Below are 19,392 nucleotides of genomic sequence, written 5' to 3' on the forward strand. Positions count from 1 at the left end.
ATTAAGTTTTCATTATACACTTTGTAAAAAAAAAATAAAAAATCCTTTACATTAGGTGGTGTTTATCACATCTAAGATACAGGTTTGAGATAAATAGGCATTGATTTGGCACTGATAAATTGATTTCTGGGATTGTCAGACTTTTTGCAAGGACTGTAAGAATCACTGAATATAAAAGTCAAACAAGGAGTTTAATGTAGCCCACAAACAACTGTTACTAGACCTGGATACTAGGAGATTGTGTACCTTTTGTAGCAGCAGCAGGAGGCTTGATAAAGTACCTATAATCCCATTGTTATGACAATATGCAGATATCTTTTTTTTAAATTGAATCTGAAATTAATTAAAACTACAGGCTTTAAAAGTGCTAACAAATTTTATGACTTTGTCATATTATAGGTGCATCCTATTTGCAGAGTAACTCTGGATTAAAAAAGCTTTATTGGATGCATTCATTATTAATATTGTATTATTTAATTCATGGTATCATATACTCAGATGATCTACTTCTCATCCATGACATTAGGAGTTAGTTTTATGTTATGAAATCATCTGCAAACCACTGAAACTTAATTGCTATTATTTTTTCTTACTAAGTCACAGTGGCATTGAAATGTTCCAGAGTAGATCAAAAGGACTAAGCTGCGTTAATAACCCTGTTACTCTAAAAGAATCTTGTTTCAATAGTGCATGAGCCATGCAGCAAACTAGCAGAGACAACATCTAGAGAAATAACCCTGCAAACATAGATCTAAAATTATGAGGAGCTGCATATGATTATGTATATACATTCCAGGTATGTTTCTTTTGCTCAGCTGATCATGTATTTATTAATGCTGCTTGGTTAATAGATGTTCAATTGAATTTTGCATGCCTTACATGAACACTTCTAAATGAAAAGAGGTGTTAACTGTGTCTCAGAAAGGCAGAACTGACACCGCTAAAAGCTGAAAAATAGTGGTCTCACTGAAGCAAATAGCAAAGATATTACTGATTTTTATTCTTTTTAATGCAAATAACCATATTTTAAAAATATCCCATATACCAAGGACTGAAACTTGAAAACATATGTAGGGAGTGAACCTTTCAACTCTGGTGCTATTCTTACTACACTGCTGTTGCACAGAACTGACACATGCTGCATTCCTCATCTGAGCTTTTTGCTTTGAAATAGGCAAGAAATTATGGATTTTTTATTTTTTTTAATAAATTCTAAGGGTATTAGAAACGGCTGTCTCAAAGAGAAACAAGATGTTGGCTTTGGCATTCAGTAATGGAGAAACTACTTTAGTATGGAAGTTCTGAGGACTCTTTTCCTGGTTATTCCTTATGTTTCTTTTCTTCTGCACTGAATTAAATAATTAAATAATTAAATTGCAACAGGGTTGAACTATATTTGAAGGGAAAGAGTTAGAAAATATTATATGTGTGTATCTCCCACATGCTTTGGGCAGTTTACATAAAAAAGATACTGTATGCTGAATATCTCAAATGTGAGCTACTATAATACTTGAAATGATATAGTCTTTCTTTTATTTTTTTAACACTGAAAACTGTTCCCTTTGTGATCTTCCATACCTCTATGGTCTGCTTCATTGGTTTTCCAGTTAAAGCCATTTTAAGCAGAAAAAAAAAAAAAAAAGACATTTTTCCCATAAATTTGGATGAAAATTATATTTTCTATAAGATTATGGTGGAAATAAACAAAAAACCTTTTAGGTTCTGATCTCTTTTGGCTCTGAATTTATTAATTTGTATGTAACTTCTTATTAGTTCTTAATGTACTGTTCCTGTATATGCTTACACATGTTTTTAAAGCTCACTTGTATTCCTTTTCTTAGAAGAAAACTAATGGTAGAAAGTGGCAGAAGAGGGAAAAAAAAAGCTGTGTATCTTGTTAGTACAGACAAAAAACACTAGAAGAATGAAAAAAGGAAATGCCACTGAAGAATAAATAAAGTTTTATTTGTTGTGGAAATATTTATGCTATTTAGAACGCTGTGTTTAATTCTGGTCATGCATGTTGAAGGAAGTTTAACTGAAAGTTCAGAGTTCGAACGGGGGTAACATGACTCTCAAAAATGCCTGTCATAACAAAGAAAAGCAACAGAAATTATTTATTATCAATTGGTATCAGATTTTGTCTGTCACTTGACTGTAGCGGGTAGAATTTAGAATTCAGAATTTAGAATTTAGGCTTCCACATTCTACCAATTCTAATTAAGAATTCATAGAAACGGAGCATAACAATGATTGGTTTTTAGATACATATCTATATACATATTTATTCTTTTGTCCCTTCAACACTCATGCAAATTCATTATTTGTTTCATTTTCAATTTAGTTTGTTAGGTGGAGAGGCTTTAATAACATCTATCTTTATTAAAAAATGTATTTTTATGTATTTATGTTCAGTTATATTCGTTCAGTTATATTAATTCATTTCCACAAGTTTTGCAATGGCTGCATTTATTTAGGAATAGATTTCCATAAACTATATTATTGTCTTAGCAGTACTTTTCCAGCTAGTCTCTTTTTATTTTTGAATGGGAAACACAGAGACCCGATCAATAAAGATGCTGACATATGTGCAGGGGAATGTTTTGTTTTCAGGTCATTTAATGAGACTAAGCTGGAATGAAACTTGTGTTATTTAGATCAATATGCCTGTGTTAAATAGCAGTTGCTTTAGTTTAATATGTCCCTTGTGAGTATCATGCATTATTACAAAGTGAACATCAGAAAATTTAGGTTATTTCAAGAAAATGGCAAAATTAAAACCAAATTTGTGCATGCACACGAAAGGGTCTCAGAATCGTCTTATAGTTAGTCTCCCAGGAATATATTTGCTGTGTACTGGCCTCGGAGAGGCATAGTGTAATAATTCCACGAAGTCCTTAATAGCAGTTCAGTGTCTGGCACAAAAGAATTAGCAATGTATTACATTCATATAACCACTTACAAAACTTAATTGCGTGGCTGATTAGAACCTCCTCCAGGAGTTCTGCTTCTTTGCCTTTCATGCATCATATAAGAAACTATCTCTGTCATTTTCTTTTAGCAGAATCATTAAAGCTTATTACTAGTTCAGTATCCTGTCTGATCTTTTGTACTTTTGCACACAAATTCATATTTCCTACTTGGGGATCCCGTGAAGCTAAGTGAATGTGCAATTCAATTCAATATGCATCATATTCTTTCTTTCAAGCAAGACTTAACTTGATACTTTAGATCCAGCCCGTAAAACAGGAGTTTCTGTACAGGTTTACTTCATTTTATGTGTCTATGCTAGACTTAAAAATGGCTAGAACAGATACGAGTTAGGTAAATATATGTGGCTTTTCTAATAGGACAAGGAAAAATCATGAAACTTTACAGTAAACCCAATATTTTTCCTCCAGTCCAAGGCAAAAGCATATGCAGCTAGGGTGTATTTCTCTTTAGAACCCAAGTGAAAGGAAATGTGGAGATGCTGATCACATTGCTGCATTGCGTGGTAGGAACTCGATGAGCCTGTTTTATCTTGAAACACTATGGTCAGACTTCCAGATGCTTAGGCCACATTTCTGTTTTGCATGTTTACTGCACATCTTTTAGTGCGTTAGCCCCGCCATGCACTTCTCTTCATTCATCACCCACACAAAAAGGTTGTTGGACTAGCTGACTGTTGACTGGTGACTGGTTGACTAGCTAGCATTACTGTCATTTACTGTAAGGTCTGCCATTCAGTTTTTGTAATAAGAAGCATTTTGTCTGTACTACATATTTCTTTTTTGCTGTAATTTTTGTAAGGAACCACAAATTCTATGTAGATAATGGACATAACATGGTATGGTATGCATTAATGTGGGCATGTAAGGGTACTTCAGACCAAGCAAACATAGTGAATTACCTTACTTGGTCCTAATACCTGACAGGCAAAGGCAATCGGGTCACTCCATCTAACTTAAATTTTTGAGTGTGACATATGTAAATCTAGACAGTGGGAGGCAGTGTGGATAACACCTATAAAGATTCACAGCCAATTTTTAAATAGTGCAGCTTCCTCAATCAACCGGAGACTTTTAAAAAGCATTCATGTATCACTGTCTTCTCTTTCATGTTTTGCAGTCAAAACTGCAAAAGGTATTAGCATCCCACATTCTGAATTATTCTGAAAGCCTGAGTTTTAATTATTATCTTTAGTGTGAGATGAAGTATTAGAATCCCAGCCCGTCTCAAAGAGAGTTTAGTGCCTATATGCTGGGACCTGAAGGAAGCCATTTTCAATGTTATCTGATATTTCTGTTTTCCTAATTTGAAACTTGATTAACTTCTTAATAACTAATATTGGGGTAAAAGGAAATGTCTTTTGACTCAGTGGACCAACTTCAGCTGAATATTTCATTATTGGTTGAATTCATTGAATTGAGAAGGATTTGTTCATTGTGAAGGTCACAGACTAAATGATCTAAGACTTCATTTCCAGTCATCCATATAATTGCAATGCACTGATAATTTTCATACTTGAGTAAAAACTAGGGAACTGGCTCAGTATTATTAAATAAATGAAGTATTAATATGCTGTAATTGTGATTTTTAAAGCTAAAGTAGAACTTCAAAACTTCATGCCAGACTAACTAGATAAAAAAGTATGCCTGAAACAATAATATTTCCCATCAGAGCAGTTTTTTTCAGGACTTATTTTGCTTGAGGGTTTCTTTGTTCTTGTGACTTATTGATGATTCAATTATTCTTATACCAATCCATTTGAACCAAGAAAAATATGATACTTGGCATACATAATTATAGGCATGTAAAGAGAGAGAATATCTTTCACACCTCATGCTTTCTGCCCACAATATTCTCACTGACTACAAACAAATACTTATAAATCAGTATTGATCTGATAAGGGGGCTAAGAGCAACTCGCATAGGAAGACAGGCTAAGAAACTGGGGCTGTTTAGCCTGGAGAAGAGAAGGCTACATTGAGACCTCATAGCAGCCTTCCGGTATCTGAAGGAGACCTACAAGGGTGCCTGTCAGAGAGGGACTCTTCATCAGAGACTCTAGGGATAGGACAAGGGGCAATGGGTTCAAACTTAAACAGGAGATTTAGGTTAGATATAAGGTTAGATACTGTGAGGGTGGTGAGGCACTGGGGCAGGTTGCCCAGGGGTGTGGTAAATGCTCCATCCCTTGCAGTGTTCAAGGCCAGGCTGGACAGAGCCTTGGGCATCATGGTCTAGTGCGAGGCATTCCTGACCCATGGCAGGAGGGTTGGAACTAGGTAATCTTACCATCCTTTCCAACACTAACCATTCTATGATTCTGTGATTTTCTGAATGATACGTGTGTTTTGCCTGATACTGAAATACAGCAGTGTTTTTCCTTGTAATAAAAATACATGGTTTCACGTGTTTGTTTCCATAACAGATTTTTCATTATCTACCCAACTAGAGAGTAAAATGAAATTTGACTTATTATTATAATAATTACTTATTAGGTATTTTATAACTGTAACTAATTTTATAAAACCCTTTGGCAATGAGACGAATGACAAACATATTTCAAAGACTAACTCCGATGTTATTAGCCTTAGAATGTTTTTGTAGAAAATTTTTAAATCTTGTCTCTGTTCTTACTGTATTTTACTCTATATGTAATTTGTCCTATAAATAAACTTACAACTTAATTTAAATCCTGGAGAAGTTATTTCAGGTTCCTTTATGACAGTTTTGACACTGCTGATGTTTTATAAATGTGCTGTTTATTAACTGCTGCTTTTGATCAAACTCTTTTCTCACAAAGGCAATTATTTTGCCTCCTGCTATAGGAAAAAAGGGACAAATGTTGAGAATAGTCTTCCTTAACTTTAGAAACTCAAAAACGTGTCACTTTTTTTTAACATTTTAGGCATAATTGTTCAATAAATGGATACTGAGAGAGAACAAAATGGAACAGCTGCGTGGTCTAAAATTATTAAACTTAAAGAAGATGAATACATAAACACATTAGCTCAATGTAGCAGAAAGTAATTTTGCAAGCTCAATAAATTCTCGTTTACTGACAGATTCACTGTATCTTTTTTAATAAATAAGAAAGCAAATAAAGGGCCTTAAGCTCATGCTGTAGTAAATGATTAACTTAAAAAGACTATTTTGCCTTAACTAACTTATAACCTGATAAAGTCATGAGCATTTTTAACTGGTGAAGTCTGCATTCAGTCACTGGTCTTGCAGAGGTAATGCAGCCCAATAATTTTGATTAGAATTAAATTTATTTGAAACAGGTTCTTTGTATTAAGAAACTATACTTTCTTGTGTAGGAAGTAGAACTTTGCCATAAAAATATCCATGCAAAAGGTGTTTCTTCCCCACCCTGCCCCCAGTATTTTCTGTCAATAGTTACTCTTTCTTTAATTGCAGGAACTTACTCTATGATTTGTTTTATCCTTTTTTTTTTTTTTCCCCCAAATTGAATGTATTTTTAACTTAATTGACTACTGAACTACTGAACCAAATACATGAAATACCATTCCAAATTTACACACAGAAATAGGATATCATTAATGCGTTCCATTCAGAAAATTATTCTTTTTTTAACTTTTGGCAGTGAACTACTACATGGATTGCTGTCTTTCCTGTCCTACAATCTGATTCCTAGATCAGGAGTGGACTGAGTGAGCAGTACAGAAGTCCAGCAGTGTTGAAATTGCCTTCCGCTCACTTTTACCAGGGAGATATCCTTTGTGCTGGAGTAATTCTCTTGCTCTTTCAGGCATACTGAAAGGGCAGAAAAGGGTACAAAGGGTCCTAAGCAAAAGGCTGGATATAGTCTTTGATATTCACATTGAAAGAATTTTGAAAGGTAAAACCTTGTTAAGAAATTCAGCAAAGGCATGATTCAAGCAATACTACCTCACATCAAAGGTAGCCTGGTCTTTTGAGGTCGACTTGTCAACTGAATTTGAAAATGGCGTTTCTGATTAGTTATCAAAGGTTTGTAATGATAGAGCTGAGAAAAATACTTTTGAATCTGGTCATGATTTCTGCTAATGTCTCCTACTTTGTAACCTCTACTGCATTTTCTAGCCATTTTATACGTATATACATATGTAAATAGGAATATTTATCCATTTTAATACAAAAAGAAGTGATAAAAGCCTGCAAATTTCCAGCTCAGAGGAGTCTGAGTTTGGTCTAAATTCACATCAGCACTCAGTGTCTGAATAAACTGAAGTATAGACCACTGGGGAATAGAAATCTATAATATCTCCGCAGGCAAAATTTTCACTGTGATCAGTGGAGATAAAAGTACTCAGTACTGGATGCTTTCTTCTTGTCAATCATCCACTCTAAATAGTGAGTCATAATTATAATAGAAATCCCAAAAGTTTTGGTAGGATACACAATGAGGTTCAATTCAGTTAAAAGAATATCCCCAACTCAGAAATGAAAATATGACTGTTCTGTGATCATGATTTCTTATGTGATCAAGCTTTCTTTTTAATCATGCAGTGCTGAAAATAAGTCTTACACTGCTGTAGGTACTCAAGTATTAAGAGATGTTACAAGAAGTCTACAGACACCAATAATCTGGAAGAAACAGAAAAAAAATTGAGCTATGTTTTTGATGCTAAATGAAGTACTACATAAGGTAATGTTAAATTAGTAAGATAGTCTTATAAATTAAAAATGTGAAATTAACAAAGAAAAACTTGAAGAACTTGAGTTTGCTTAATTCAAACTCACTGGATTATCCTTCATCTCTGAATTCTGAAAGCACTTGCACATAAACATGAAAGCTTACTTATAAGTATTTTCAACAAATCATCCAGAGCAGAGGTGACATCTTGTAACTGAAGTAATAGAACTTAATATAGTTAAAAGGCCTAAGAGTAGCCCTTGCAATTGGAGGGCTGATATCTAATCTTCGTAATGACAGGTTTTCAGGCGTTTTTTCTTAGAGAAATACATTATACTTTTCCCTATAGAAAATTTTACTATAAACTGTTACCAAGAAAGACTAAGCTGCAAAAAATTATTCATTTCAAGTCATCTTCTAAAATAGGACTCTGAGCACTAAGAAGGCAGTAAGACTTATAAATATCTTTCATTATAAGTATTTTTAAAGTTTTGATTAGCTGAACAGTACCCTGAATATTCAGTAGTGGTTGCAGAGTTGTTCTGCAGTAATTTTAGACCTTTGGGTCTATGGATTAGGAAACTTGGCTGAAAAATTGAAGCAATTCCTGTCAGAGGCACTCAGATTTATCCACAACCAGAGCTTTAAACCAATTACTCAGTTTCTAACTTTTCTTTGTCTGAACTAGACCTTTGTGAAATTAAATTTTAGTGCTTGTCTTATAAACTATTCCTTGCTGAGATATAAACTCTAAAATGATAGTTCCAAAATGTGATATTGGGAATTAATTTTGGTTTGTTCTCAATAACATGGAGTGTTCTAACAAAAAGTAGGTGACCCCAGTTGCTGACTGGAACTTTTATCAGTTATGAATGGCAATTGCTCTCTCTTTATCAGCAACTCAGGAATGCCTTTAGCTATATTTTACAAGCTGTCTAAATTGAAATAGAGGAGTGAAAAAGTGTGCTTCACTTTAAATGTGGAAACATCATCTTATGGAATTATTTCAGTTGAAAGACAATGGAATAGATGAAAACTTTTCATGCCAGGAAAAAATAAACAAAATGGTGGGTATTTAGACTAAGGGAAACACATAGGAACATAGAATACCAGGTTGAAATGAACCTCAAAGAGCATCTGGTCCAACTTTTCCAGGAAAAGCATGACCTAGACTAGAATTCCCAGCATCCTGTTCAGCTGAATCTTGTGTCCAGCACTGGGGAATCCACCACTTCCCTGGGGAGATTAATCCAATGGCTGATTGTTTTCATTGTGAAAATTTACCTCTAATGTCCAACCAGAATCTCCCAGGAGTAACTTGTATCCATTGCCCCTCATCTTTCCCATGTGACTCCTTGTAAAAAAGGGAATCTCCATCTTCTTTGTAGCCACCCTTTAAATACCGGAACATGGTGATAAGGTCTCCATTAAGCCTTCTTTACTCAAGGCTGAACAAACCTCATTCTTTCAGCCTTTCCACATAAGACAGGCTTCCCAGCCGTTGGGTCATCTTTGTGGCCCTTCTTTCGACACTATCCAGCCTGTCCATATCTTTTTTGTATAGTGAGTACCAAAACTGAATACAGTACTCCAGGTGTGGCCTGACAAGTGCAGAGTAGAGTGGGATAATGGCTTCTTTATCCCTGTTGGTGACACCCTTGTTGATGTAAGCCAGAATCCTGTTGGCTTTTTTTGCTGCAGTTGTGCACTGCTCACTTGTATTGAGCTTGTTGTCTACCAGGACCCCCAGGTCCCTTTCCACAGAACTGCTCACCCAGCCAGGTAGATTCCAGCATCCACTCTTGGATTGTGTGTACCTATGTGTAAGACCTTACTCTTGTGCTTGTTGGATTTCCTGTTTCTTGTCAGCCCACTCTTCCTGCCTATCCAGGTCTTTCTGCGGTGTGGCTTTCCGAAGTGTCCACTTCCCCACTCAGTTTAGTATCATCATGATTATGATTATTCACACTGAACTCTGCAAAAGTGTTTGTACTTTGCATTTTTTAAAATTGTGTGAAGTGTTTAGATGCTTGAATTCTATCTGGAAATCTCAGGGTTGTTAACCATGATTTTCATTTTTAGGGATCATTTCTCTTATCTACAAGTAATAGACTACTGATGTTTGAATTGCATCAGGATAGCCTACTTGACCTCCAGCAATTATGCTCGTTTCTCCTGTGTAGTCTTTGTCAAATATGCCAGCCTACAGAGAATGCCACTGTACTCTTGATGTCAGAAATAACTTTTAATCACCGTCTGTGACCAGCTGAACCAAGTCCCATCCTTGAAAATAAAGATAATATTCTTGAAAAAACTACATGTAAATGCTTATATTTATTTTTATATTAAAGTAAATGTTTTTGCATCACAAGTTTAATTTTTTTTAGTGCTGTTCTGCAGTTCTAATTCTCTGCTGAAGAAAAAAGTATGGTTGTTCTTTGGGCTTGGCAGACTACCCCAAGCATAACAGCAATTTAGACACTGCAAACACTCACATATTAACACTTACATGTAGGTTTCTTAATCTCAAATTGAATCCTACCTGTGGATATCTGACAATCATACAGAAAGTTAAATATCGTAGGGCTGGATCCACAGAAATAGTTGCCAAAAAAGCATATTTGCTTAAGTATCTCTCACAGGGGAGTATGGGTTCTCCTGGCTACTTTAGTAAGAGCACTATACCTATCTGTCAGATAGTACCAAAATGCTCTACAGCTTCAGTGATATATTTAGTGGTAGTACAGTACTTCATTATTCATCAACATCCATGCCAGTGAAACTTAATGGCAGATGCACATTTAAATAGTTGTGAATTCATGGAGTGCTTAGGACAGTAAAAGCTTTCAAATGAATAATTGTTTAACACAGACAGCTTTTGAATCTTAAATTGCTCAGTGGCTGGATTTTAAAATAGCCCGTGCTTCTATTAGTTAATCTCCAGGCACTGTAGAAAAGGCAGCAGACCACAAAAGAATTCATTTAAGAAATGAATGCAGCATGGTAATAGTGGGAAAGAACAATCAGAACTATTTCTTCCTGGGAACCATTATAAGGGGAGGAAGAAAACAAATTTCTTACCTGCAGATATTTACAAACACAACAGGTTTTTTGTTAAACCACAGTTTAGCCATTTTGAATTTAAAATATTTTCAGAAGTTTTCCATGACTTCCCTACAGAACTCAATCCTCATAATATATGCAGTGCCTGGAGGCGTATCATTTTCTTACTTTCTGAGTAGACATGTTAATGTTAGTGTAAGCAAGAATTTTCTTCTATATAACTAAGATCCTTGAAACTGAAGTTTAAAAAAAAAAACCCCATGTTTAAAAGATAATGCAATATTATTTTCAGCAATGCACTGCATGTTTGATCTCTACTATATTATAAGTGTAAAATTAACTCCGGACACGAGCATCCCATTGGTAGTTTTCTATGTGGAATAGGGTGAATTCTAGATCAAACACTGAGAACAGTTTTCTATATGGGTTTTACTTAAGCATACAAAGCTAAATTACATACAAAGCAGTGCTTCTTTTTTTCCTTAATTTTTAATTATTTTTTTTTTAAGAAGGGAGAATTAGAAGCCTGTGAATCTATTCAGCATTAAGGAATTAAGATAAACAGGAGTTGTCAAACTAATGTCCACTGCTTTGATGCATGATAAAAACAGAGAAACAATAATAAATGGATTGCATATTTCTTGCTTGTCTGAATTACCAATTATAAATTAGCACTTACGCTTCTTCCTCACAGATGAGCAGTTAGGCTGCAACCCTGCTTACATGACCTATAGAGGCAAATATACATGTCACTTACGGGACTCTTGGCAGTATATGCTGTCATCAAAGAATGAAAATAGCCAGTACCAGAAAGAATATATCTTCCTTTCTAGTCAGGTGGGCAAAGGACTAAGTGTGAATTTGGGAATAATATTAATCTATGTTTGCTGACCATATGAAATTTGTATGATTTTGAGAGATTATTTTTTTTTTATTTTTCCTGTTTGCTGACATCAGATAAAAACCCAGATGCTCCTTGGTTTTATTTCTACAGTTCTGAGCTCTTGTTTCGTTAACTTTTTTGTTTGTGTGGACTTTCTTAGGCTATATTCAGTTGGAGGTCGGGATGGAAGTTCGTGTTTGAGTTCAATGGAATATTATGATCCTCACACAAATAAATGGAATATGTGTGCTCCTATGTGTAAGAGAAGAGGAGGTGTAGGAGTGGCTACATGTGATGGCTTTCTTTATGCAGTTGGAGGCCATGATGCTCCTGCTTCTAACCATTGTTCCCGGCTGCTGGACTACGTAGAAAGGTATCCAATTATACATGCATTTTAAAAATAATACAAAATAATGTCCAGTAACATCACTCTCTTAGCTAAGTGATGGTAAAATTACACAGATGTTTTTACCCAAGAAATGCCAATTTATTGTAATTTGAAATATTCCACAGAGATTTGTAGAAGACAATTTTTTTCCCTTTTTTCACAGTCATATTGTATATTATTGTGGACACAAAAATCCACTCTTCTCACACCTCATTTAAGAAATTTTGTTTTTAAAGCATGATGCAGAGCCATAAACTAAACTGCAGAGATAAAAAAATCAGCATTGGATTAATTTTATAACACAAAATTGTGTCCACTCTAAAAACACAGCTGAGCGAGGAAGTAATACAGAACTGCTTAAGTGATTTATATTTACAGTACATGACTTTGCTTCCTTTAGAAGTGCTACCACTTCCTTATGTGTTGATATAAGCATTATACACTGTATTTACAGAATCCTGAATTTTGAAAGCGGATATTCTGCAAATTCAAGAATACCTGTTAAGGCAGTAGGGCAGAGTTGGAGTGTTTCTAGCATTCAGTTTGAAGGTACTCTTCAAATGTTTAATTAAGGTTTGACTGTTCTCTGTTTCTGTATGCTTTAAAATAGAAAAAGGAAAATACAGTCTCCAAAAACATACAGGTTGGAAAATTTAAAGTAGATATGTTTAAGTAGTTGGTTTATCTTTACATACAAGTAAAAACAGGTGCTGGGAGAGACTTGTATACTTATTTCTTTTCTGAAGGGTTTAATCTTTAAATGTCTGGCTTGGCATTTACCACTTACCTGATATGTAATCCAAAATTCATAAGTTGAAAGTTACTCTTTATGTTATCCATATGATTTTGCTCAGTCTCAAACTCATTCCCATCTCTTCTTTATGTACAAAAAGATCAGAGACTGACAAGTACTTTACTTCTCATCTCCAACAAACGGAAAGTTCATCAAAAAAATCCTATGATGCCTGTACTTCAGGGCCTATTCTCATGGGCTTCTATTTACAAGGAACAATGACCAGAATTTTCAATGAAATAAATTTATATTAAAACTACTAGGGACAATATTAGTAAGTATGAAACCTTTCCAACTGCTTCTGATTATTGGTACTTGTAAGGGAGCTTTTCTTTAATTTTTTTTTGGTCTCTGAGCAGAAAAGCCTTCTGGTGTTGAAGACAAACCACAACCCATCACATTTGTCTTTCTCAGGGAGGACTGTAACAATGGACTAAACCACTCATTCTTAAGCTATTTTATGTACTGATATCTGAATGTCATTATACATTCTTCCTTGTCTAGGTATTTTTGCACTGATAGCAAAAAATGTGGATAATGTACTTCATGGGCAGTTAGCTTCCAGACTAAAATCTGGGACTAACAAATCAGAACTTGTAAGGCTAGTATCTTGCATAGAGTGAATGTGAATTAATTGGTGGACTCCACTATAACATGAAAAAAACTCTCATGTCCCTCCCAGTGATTGATAAACTTATAAGGTGGCTGGGATGTGATTTAGTTTGTCCATTTTTACATTCAAAATTAATACATCATCTTCAAAAAATAAAATCATCTGAATAATTTAGGAAACCAACACTAGTAAGTGATAATGACGTCTATTACAGTAAACTATTTTACATCTCTCTGAAAGTTCTACTTTCAGTAAATATCTAGGGCATCTTTTTTTTTAACTAAGTTGCTTTTCTTCTTCAGAAATGAGTCTCTGCTTCAGTCATTTTGTCATTCTGATACAACCTGATGTGACGTACTTTATTCAAATATGATTTTGCTCCTGGAAGACTGTCAAACCAGACATAATGTTTTAAAACTTATTTTTGAGATTATGTAGATCTAGGGAGACTAGGTATGTGGGTTTTAAGTGCTACTGCTAGAATCTTGCTCAGTAGTAATTAGCACTCCTAGTTTGATGTCTTCTAAGATAGATGCAATTGTAAAGGATTTCCTATAGGTTCAAGCATTCTAAAATAATATGTTTGTCTGCTCTTCACAAGCTGGGAAACTACAGTGTTGTATACCCTTTTTAAAGGTAAAATAACTGATTCCTTTTTAAGAATTATAAAATTTTGGAGGTATTTTGGAAGATTTTATAAAACAGCTTTCTTTTCCAAATGTTGCTCAAAACAGCTATTAAAACCTTAAGCAAATTCTTCCCCTTCTTCTCACCTTGATTTCAGATTGATTCTTTCCACATTCAAGAACTTCTATGATAACCCTTCTGACCTTAGGGCATACCTAGCTATTATACAGATGAAATGTACAGGCTTTTTTAGCAGAAGAAAGGATATAAGAAATCTCAGATATTTTCCTGGCAGTTACAAAGAAACAAGTTCTTGTGCAGTTCCATTTTGTTGACAGAATTGAATTATAAGAATTCTGTTTAGCCTTGCATACCTGTTTGTTAGAAAAATATGAAGCCCAAATATGTCAATTGCATTTAGTTTCCCTGCTTTAGCACATCTTCACTGTGGTCTTTGTAATTCTGGAGTAGTGTATGAAAGAACTCTTATTAACTCTGATCTAATTAAAGACTCTGATTAACTCTATCAAAAGCCTAGAGTTTTCCTTTTTTGTAAAGCATGTATATATGTCCTGGGTTCAGCTGTCATGGTTATTTTTCTCCTTCTTAGTATCTGGTGCAGTGCTGTGTTTTTGGCTTTAGTCTGTGAACAATGCTGATAACACATCCATGGTTTAGTTGTTGCTATGTAGTGTTTACTCCAGTCAAGGACTTTTTCAGTCTCATGCTCTGCCGGTGAGGAGGGGCACAAGAAGCTGGGAGGAAGCAGAGGTAGGACACCTGACCCAAACTAGCCAAAGGGGTATCCCATACCACAGCACATCAGGCCCAGTATATAAGCTTGGAGGAGTCACCCAGAAGGTCCAGATTGCTGTTCAGGTCGGGCTGGGTACCGGTCAGCAGGTGGTGGGCAATTGTATTGTGCATCACTTGTGTTTATTTTTGGTTTTTTTTCCCTCACTTTTTAGTTTTATATTTTCTCCCTTATTATTATTTTTATTGGTGGTGGTAGAAGTAGTTTTGTATTATACCTTAGCTACTGGATTGTTCTTATCTCAACCCTTGGGATTTACATTATTTTGATTCTCTTCCCCGTCCCACTGGGAGAGAGGGAGAAGAAGGGGAGGAGTGAGCGAGCAGCTGCATGGTTCTGAGTTACTGGCTGGGCTTAAACCACAACAATATATACAACTTTCTGTAGTATTATCAACTTCTAGTTAATAAAGTTTAGACTACAAGAAAATATGTTGAAAGAACTTGACTCTTTTAAAAAAAAAAAAAGAACTTATATCTAATACTGTCTTTTAAAGGTGTAGGAGAAAGTGGTTTGATGCCTAATTTTGTATAGGGTACTAAAGGATTTTTATTTTTTGGAGAAATAGGACTATATTCAGGTCAAGGTCAGCATGAACTGGCACTTATCTGGACATTTTTTCTCTTTCCTCAGGTATGATCCAAAAACAGATACATGGACAATGGTGGCTCCACTGAGTATGCCTCGAGATGCTGTTGGTGTCTGTCTCCTTGGTGACAAGTTATATGCAGTAGGTGGCTATGATGGTCAAACATACCTGAACACTATGGAAGCCTATGACCCTCAAACTAATGAATGGACACAGGTAATCATAAAGTCTTTATTTTTTTTCATCTGTAACGTATTTTGATCATTGTACGTAAAAAGATTTCTGAAAAAGAGGTATGGTATCTGATGTTGCCATTGCTGTAAAACTAGTCCTAGTATTTTATCAAATATATCAGGAGTTTCCTCTGAAGACAGAAAAAAGAGAATTGGATCCTAAGAAATTGGAAAAAGGCAGGATAAGCAGTCATTATAAATATTATCTTGTTACCTCTTAGACAAAAATCTTGTTCTGATTAATGTCTATAGCAAATTATTCTTTTCCAACTTTCTTCATGCAGAAGAAATGTCATAAAAAGTAGGAAAATGGATCTAGAATTTTCATTGGTACTGAGCATGTCCTGAATATCCTTCACAGGAAAATTTTTATTTTATGTAGAGACCCAAGTTTCCATTTCATTCTTCAGTTCCATTTTCTTCTGTATGATAAATATTTTCATAGAATCATAGAATGGTTAGGGTTGGAAAGGATGGTAAGATTATCTAGTTCCAACTACTCTGCCCCTCCCACCTCTCACTAGACCAGGTTGCTCAAGGCCCTGTCCAACCTGGCCTTGAACACTGCCAGTTTTTAAATATTTTGAAATTTTGAAATGTTAAATTGTATGCATTTGTCTAATTTTTAACCACATAAGAATAGGTATAATAGTAATTTGGTTGTAGAAGGAATGTATTTTATTGTGTCACAGTAGTGCTTGGATTCATAGCAAAAACAAAAAGAAACAAAGCATTGTTTCAGCACTTTCTATTACTAGTTCTAAGATTTCCTGAAAGAGTAATTTGTTCCACCAGTGTAGACGTTTACATCTGAGTTAGTCACCCTAAGTTCCCTTTAAAGTTTGTGAAAAGTACATACTTTGAAAGCATGATCTTCTCCTCATATTGGCATTTTAAATAGGCCAGATGTGTTATATTCAAAATGCTTATTTGTTTTTTATGATTGTAAAGGGTTGCTTCTGTTGTCATAGAATCATAGAATCATAGAATAGTAAGGGTTGGAAAGGACCTTAAGATCATCTAGTTCCAACCCCCCTGCCATGGGCAGGGACATCTTGCACTAAACCATGTCACCCAAGGCTCTGTCCAACCTGGCCTTGAACACCACCAGGGATGCAGCATCCGCAACCTCCCTGGGCAACCCATTCCAGTGCCTCACCACCCTCACTGTACAGAACTTCTTCCTTACATCTAATCTAAACTTCCCCTGTTGAAGTTTGAACCCACTACCCCTTGTCCTACCACTACAGTCCCTAAGGAAGAGTCCCTCCCCAGCATCCTTCTAGGCCTCCTTCATATGCTGGAAGGCTGCTATGAGGTCTCCATGCAGCCTTCTCTTCTCCAGGCTGAACAGCCCCAACTCTCTCAGCCTGTCTTCATACAGGAGGTGCTCCAGCCCTCTTATCTCCCTCGTGGCCCTCATCTGGACTCGCTCCAACAGCTCCATGTCCTTTTTACATTGAGGACACCAGAACTGTACGCAGTACTTCAAGTGAGGTCTCACAAGAGCAGAGTAGAGGGACAGGCTTAAATGTAGACATATATGGTTTAAAAATAATGCAGAAGCCTATCTTTTTAATCTAATATTAATTAAATTATAAGAGCATTTTTATTACTTTCTGTAGCAGATAAGAAATCAGTTTGGAAAGATTCTTTTACCAAATCCACCAGTCCATATAAAAAACAGCCCATGAATAACCACATTTAGACAGATAGATAGTTAGGAAACATGTATCATTAATTATAGTGTATTATCTTTACTATTATTATTACATACCATATAAGCTGACTCTACTGTGTTAGTTTCATCAAGATCCAGTCCCCTAAAGTTATTCATCCTTGTGTTGTCTTGAATAGTGTCTAAATCTGCTAAACTTATTCCAACACTCGAACCTGTTTAAGAATACTGGAACCATACAATTTTGGTATGGTTAGTCTTGACCTTGTCTCCAGGGCTACAGTCACAGATTATAGCAAGCCCTTGCATATCAACAGTTCACAAAAGTGATGGTAATTCTAAAATCACTTATTTTTTTCTCTTCTCACATTTTCAATTGGAAGGTTTCAGATGTAAGTAACTTTAAAACTACAATACTAGGATATTGTGGGTTGTATTTTTTTTTTTCCTGTGGTTTATAGTCCCATTAGTTTTGATCATTTAAGAATAATGCTGATATAGCACTTTGGCAATCCCTTGCATGGCTTATTCCTGTTCAGTTAATTTGTGTCTTTATTCCTGCAGATGGCTTCCCTAAATATTGGAAGAGCTGGTGCCTGCATCGTAGTCATCAAACAACCAGGAGTTTGATCAGCGCTGCTTAGGGCTTTACTGACTGTGAAATGATTATTTTTCTATCAGACAACAAGAGTGATTTCTTCATGAGAACAAGGATTCACACAGTGGATACTCTGTTGATCACAAACTTGAAGTTTGGAAGTGAGAAAGATCAAATATTTATGCCCTATAAAATCGTAAGAAATGTTCACAGTCAGTGAACAAGAAAAAAAATCAGGCTGTTGTAGGCATAAATATGTGAGCACGGAGTAGTAAGTTCAGGTACTGTTCTCACAAATGTGTCCTGGAGAACTGGATAACCAAGGGACAACTCTATGCAAGGAGCATGAGGGAAAATGAGAACAGTTTTCATGGCTGCAAGAGTTTTCACTGCAGAAACATTGAAATACATTTAATCACTTTTAAACTGTGTTTTTTAAAAGAGGAAAGTAGATAGTAATTTAAAAAAAATTGTGTTTAGGTCTTGTCTTGGTGGTTTGGTTCTTACTGAAGAGGTAGAAAAGTCTAGATGTTCAAGTTTCATTCATAATGACTGAACTGTTGCTCTACTGTAGGAAGAAAAACAAAACTAAAAATAAACCTCCAAAATTACTTTTTGTTTTAACTTTGAATTGTATGTTCTTGCCAGTGTTAACACATCTCGTGAGTCTATTAAAGGGAAGCCTGTGTGTTTAATCTAATTATACACAAAGCAATCCTTTGGCTGCACTGGGGTTTTGCTGCAAATATGGGCGCCAAAAGAAGTTTCCCAATTCTTCCTTAGTCTTGTATTCAATTTAAGCATGTGGGCTCTGATCTCATTGCTTGATGCATCTTCTGCTTGTTGGAAGCTCATGAAAAGCTGGAAAACAGATACTGTTCCTTCACTGCTTCTTGTAACAGATGAGCCATGACCAGAACAGTCTATATAGAGACTCTTCTAACATTTCAAGAAGGATAAAAATACTACATCTTATTTCTTTCTCACACTTGTACATACACAACTTTGCCTGATTAGAGCTGCCAATTTATGACTTTCCACTTATGATGGAAAAACTGCAACTAGGGAATTCAGAATAAATGCAGCTGGAATAAGGAAAATTAGACTATTTAATCTGATAATGTTCATATGGTAAATATACTAGTGTCATCTGTACTTCCCTTTAGGGCTGATAATTTCTGGTAGTAATGATATGTTGAGCTTTGGCCTTGGCAGTAGATTTAATGTTGATACTTTCTATCTGCTCAGCTTTATCAGTTAGTATCTTAAGGCGCCTAATGGAATATGGAATTCTGCTATTCAGGCATAGGCTCTGGGAACAGGACTACCAGGTATGCATTGTCTTTAAAGCCTTGCTGATCCTTTAGGAAATATTTCATGACCCAAAATTCCGAAAACTCACAGTCCTCTGTCACTAACAATTCAGAAGGAATTCTGGTTGTAGTTACAAGAGATTTCCTAGAGGAAACATTTGAAACCATTTGAG

The 19,392-nt window shown here is 35.3% G+C and overlaps 1 protein-coding gene across 2 annotated transcripts in view; it reads left to right on the forward strand.

The window, feature by feature from the left end:
- The window catches only part of KLHL1 (kelch like family member 1), a 207,727-nt gene extending 189,210 nt beyond the window's left edge, over positions 1 to 18,517 (forward strand). For both annotated transcript variants that reach the window (XM_030477140.1, XM_030477141.1), the window contains exons 9-11: positions 11,734 to 11,946; positions 15,442 to 15,613; positions 17,873 to 18,517. In XM_030477140.1, the coding sequence (XP_030333000.1) occupies positions 11,734 to 11,946; positions 15,442 to 15,613; positions 17,873 to 17,938 (451 nt within the window). In that variant the 3' untranslated portion in view covers positions 17,939 to 18,517. The remainder of the gene's footprint in view (positions 1 to 11,733; positions 11,947 to 15,441; positions 15,614 to 17,872) is intronic.
- Positions 18,518 to 19,392: the final 875 nt, after the last annotated feature.

The sequence above is a fragment of the Strigops habroptila genome, chromosome 2 (genome assembly GCF_004027225.2).
Source record: "Strigops habroptila isolate Jane chromosome 2, bStrHab1.2.pri, whole genome shotgun sequence".
Lineage (NCBI taxonomy): Eukaryota > Metazoa > Chordata > Aves > Psittaciformes > Psittacidae > Strigops > Strigops habroptila.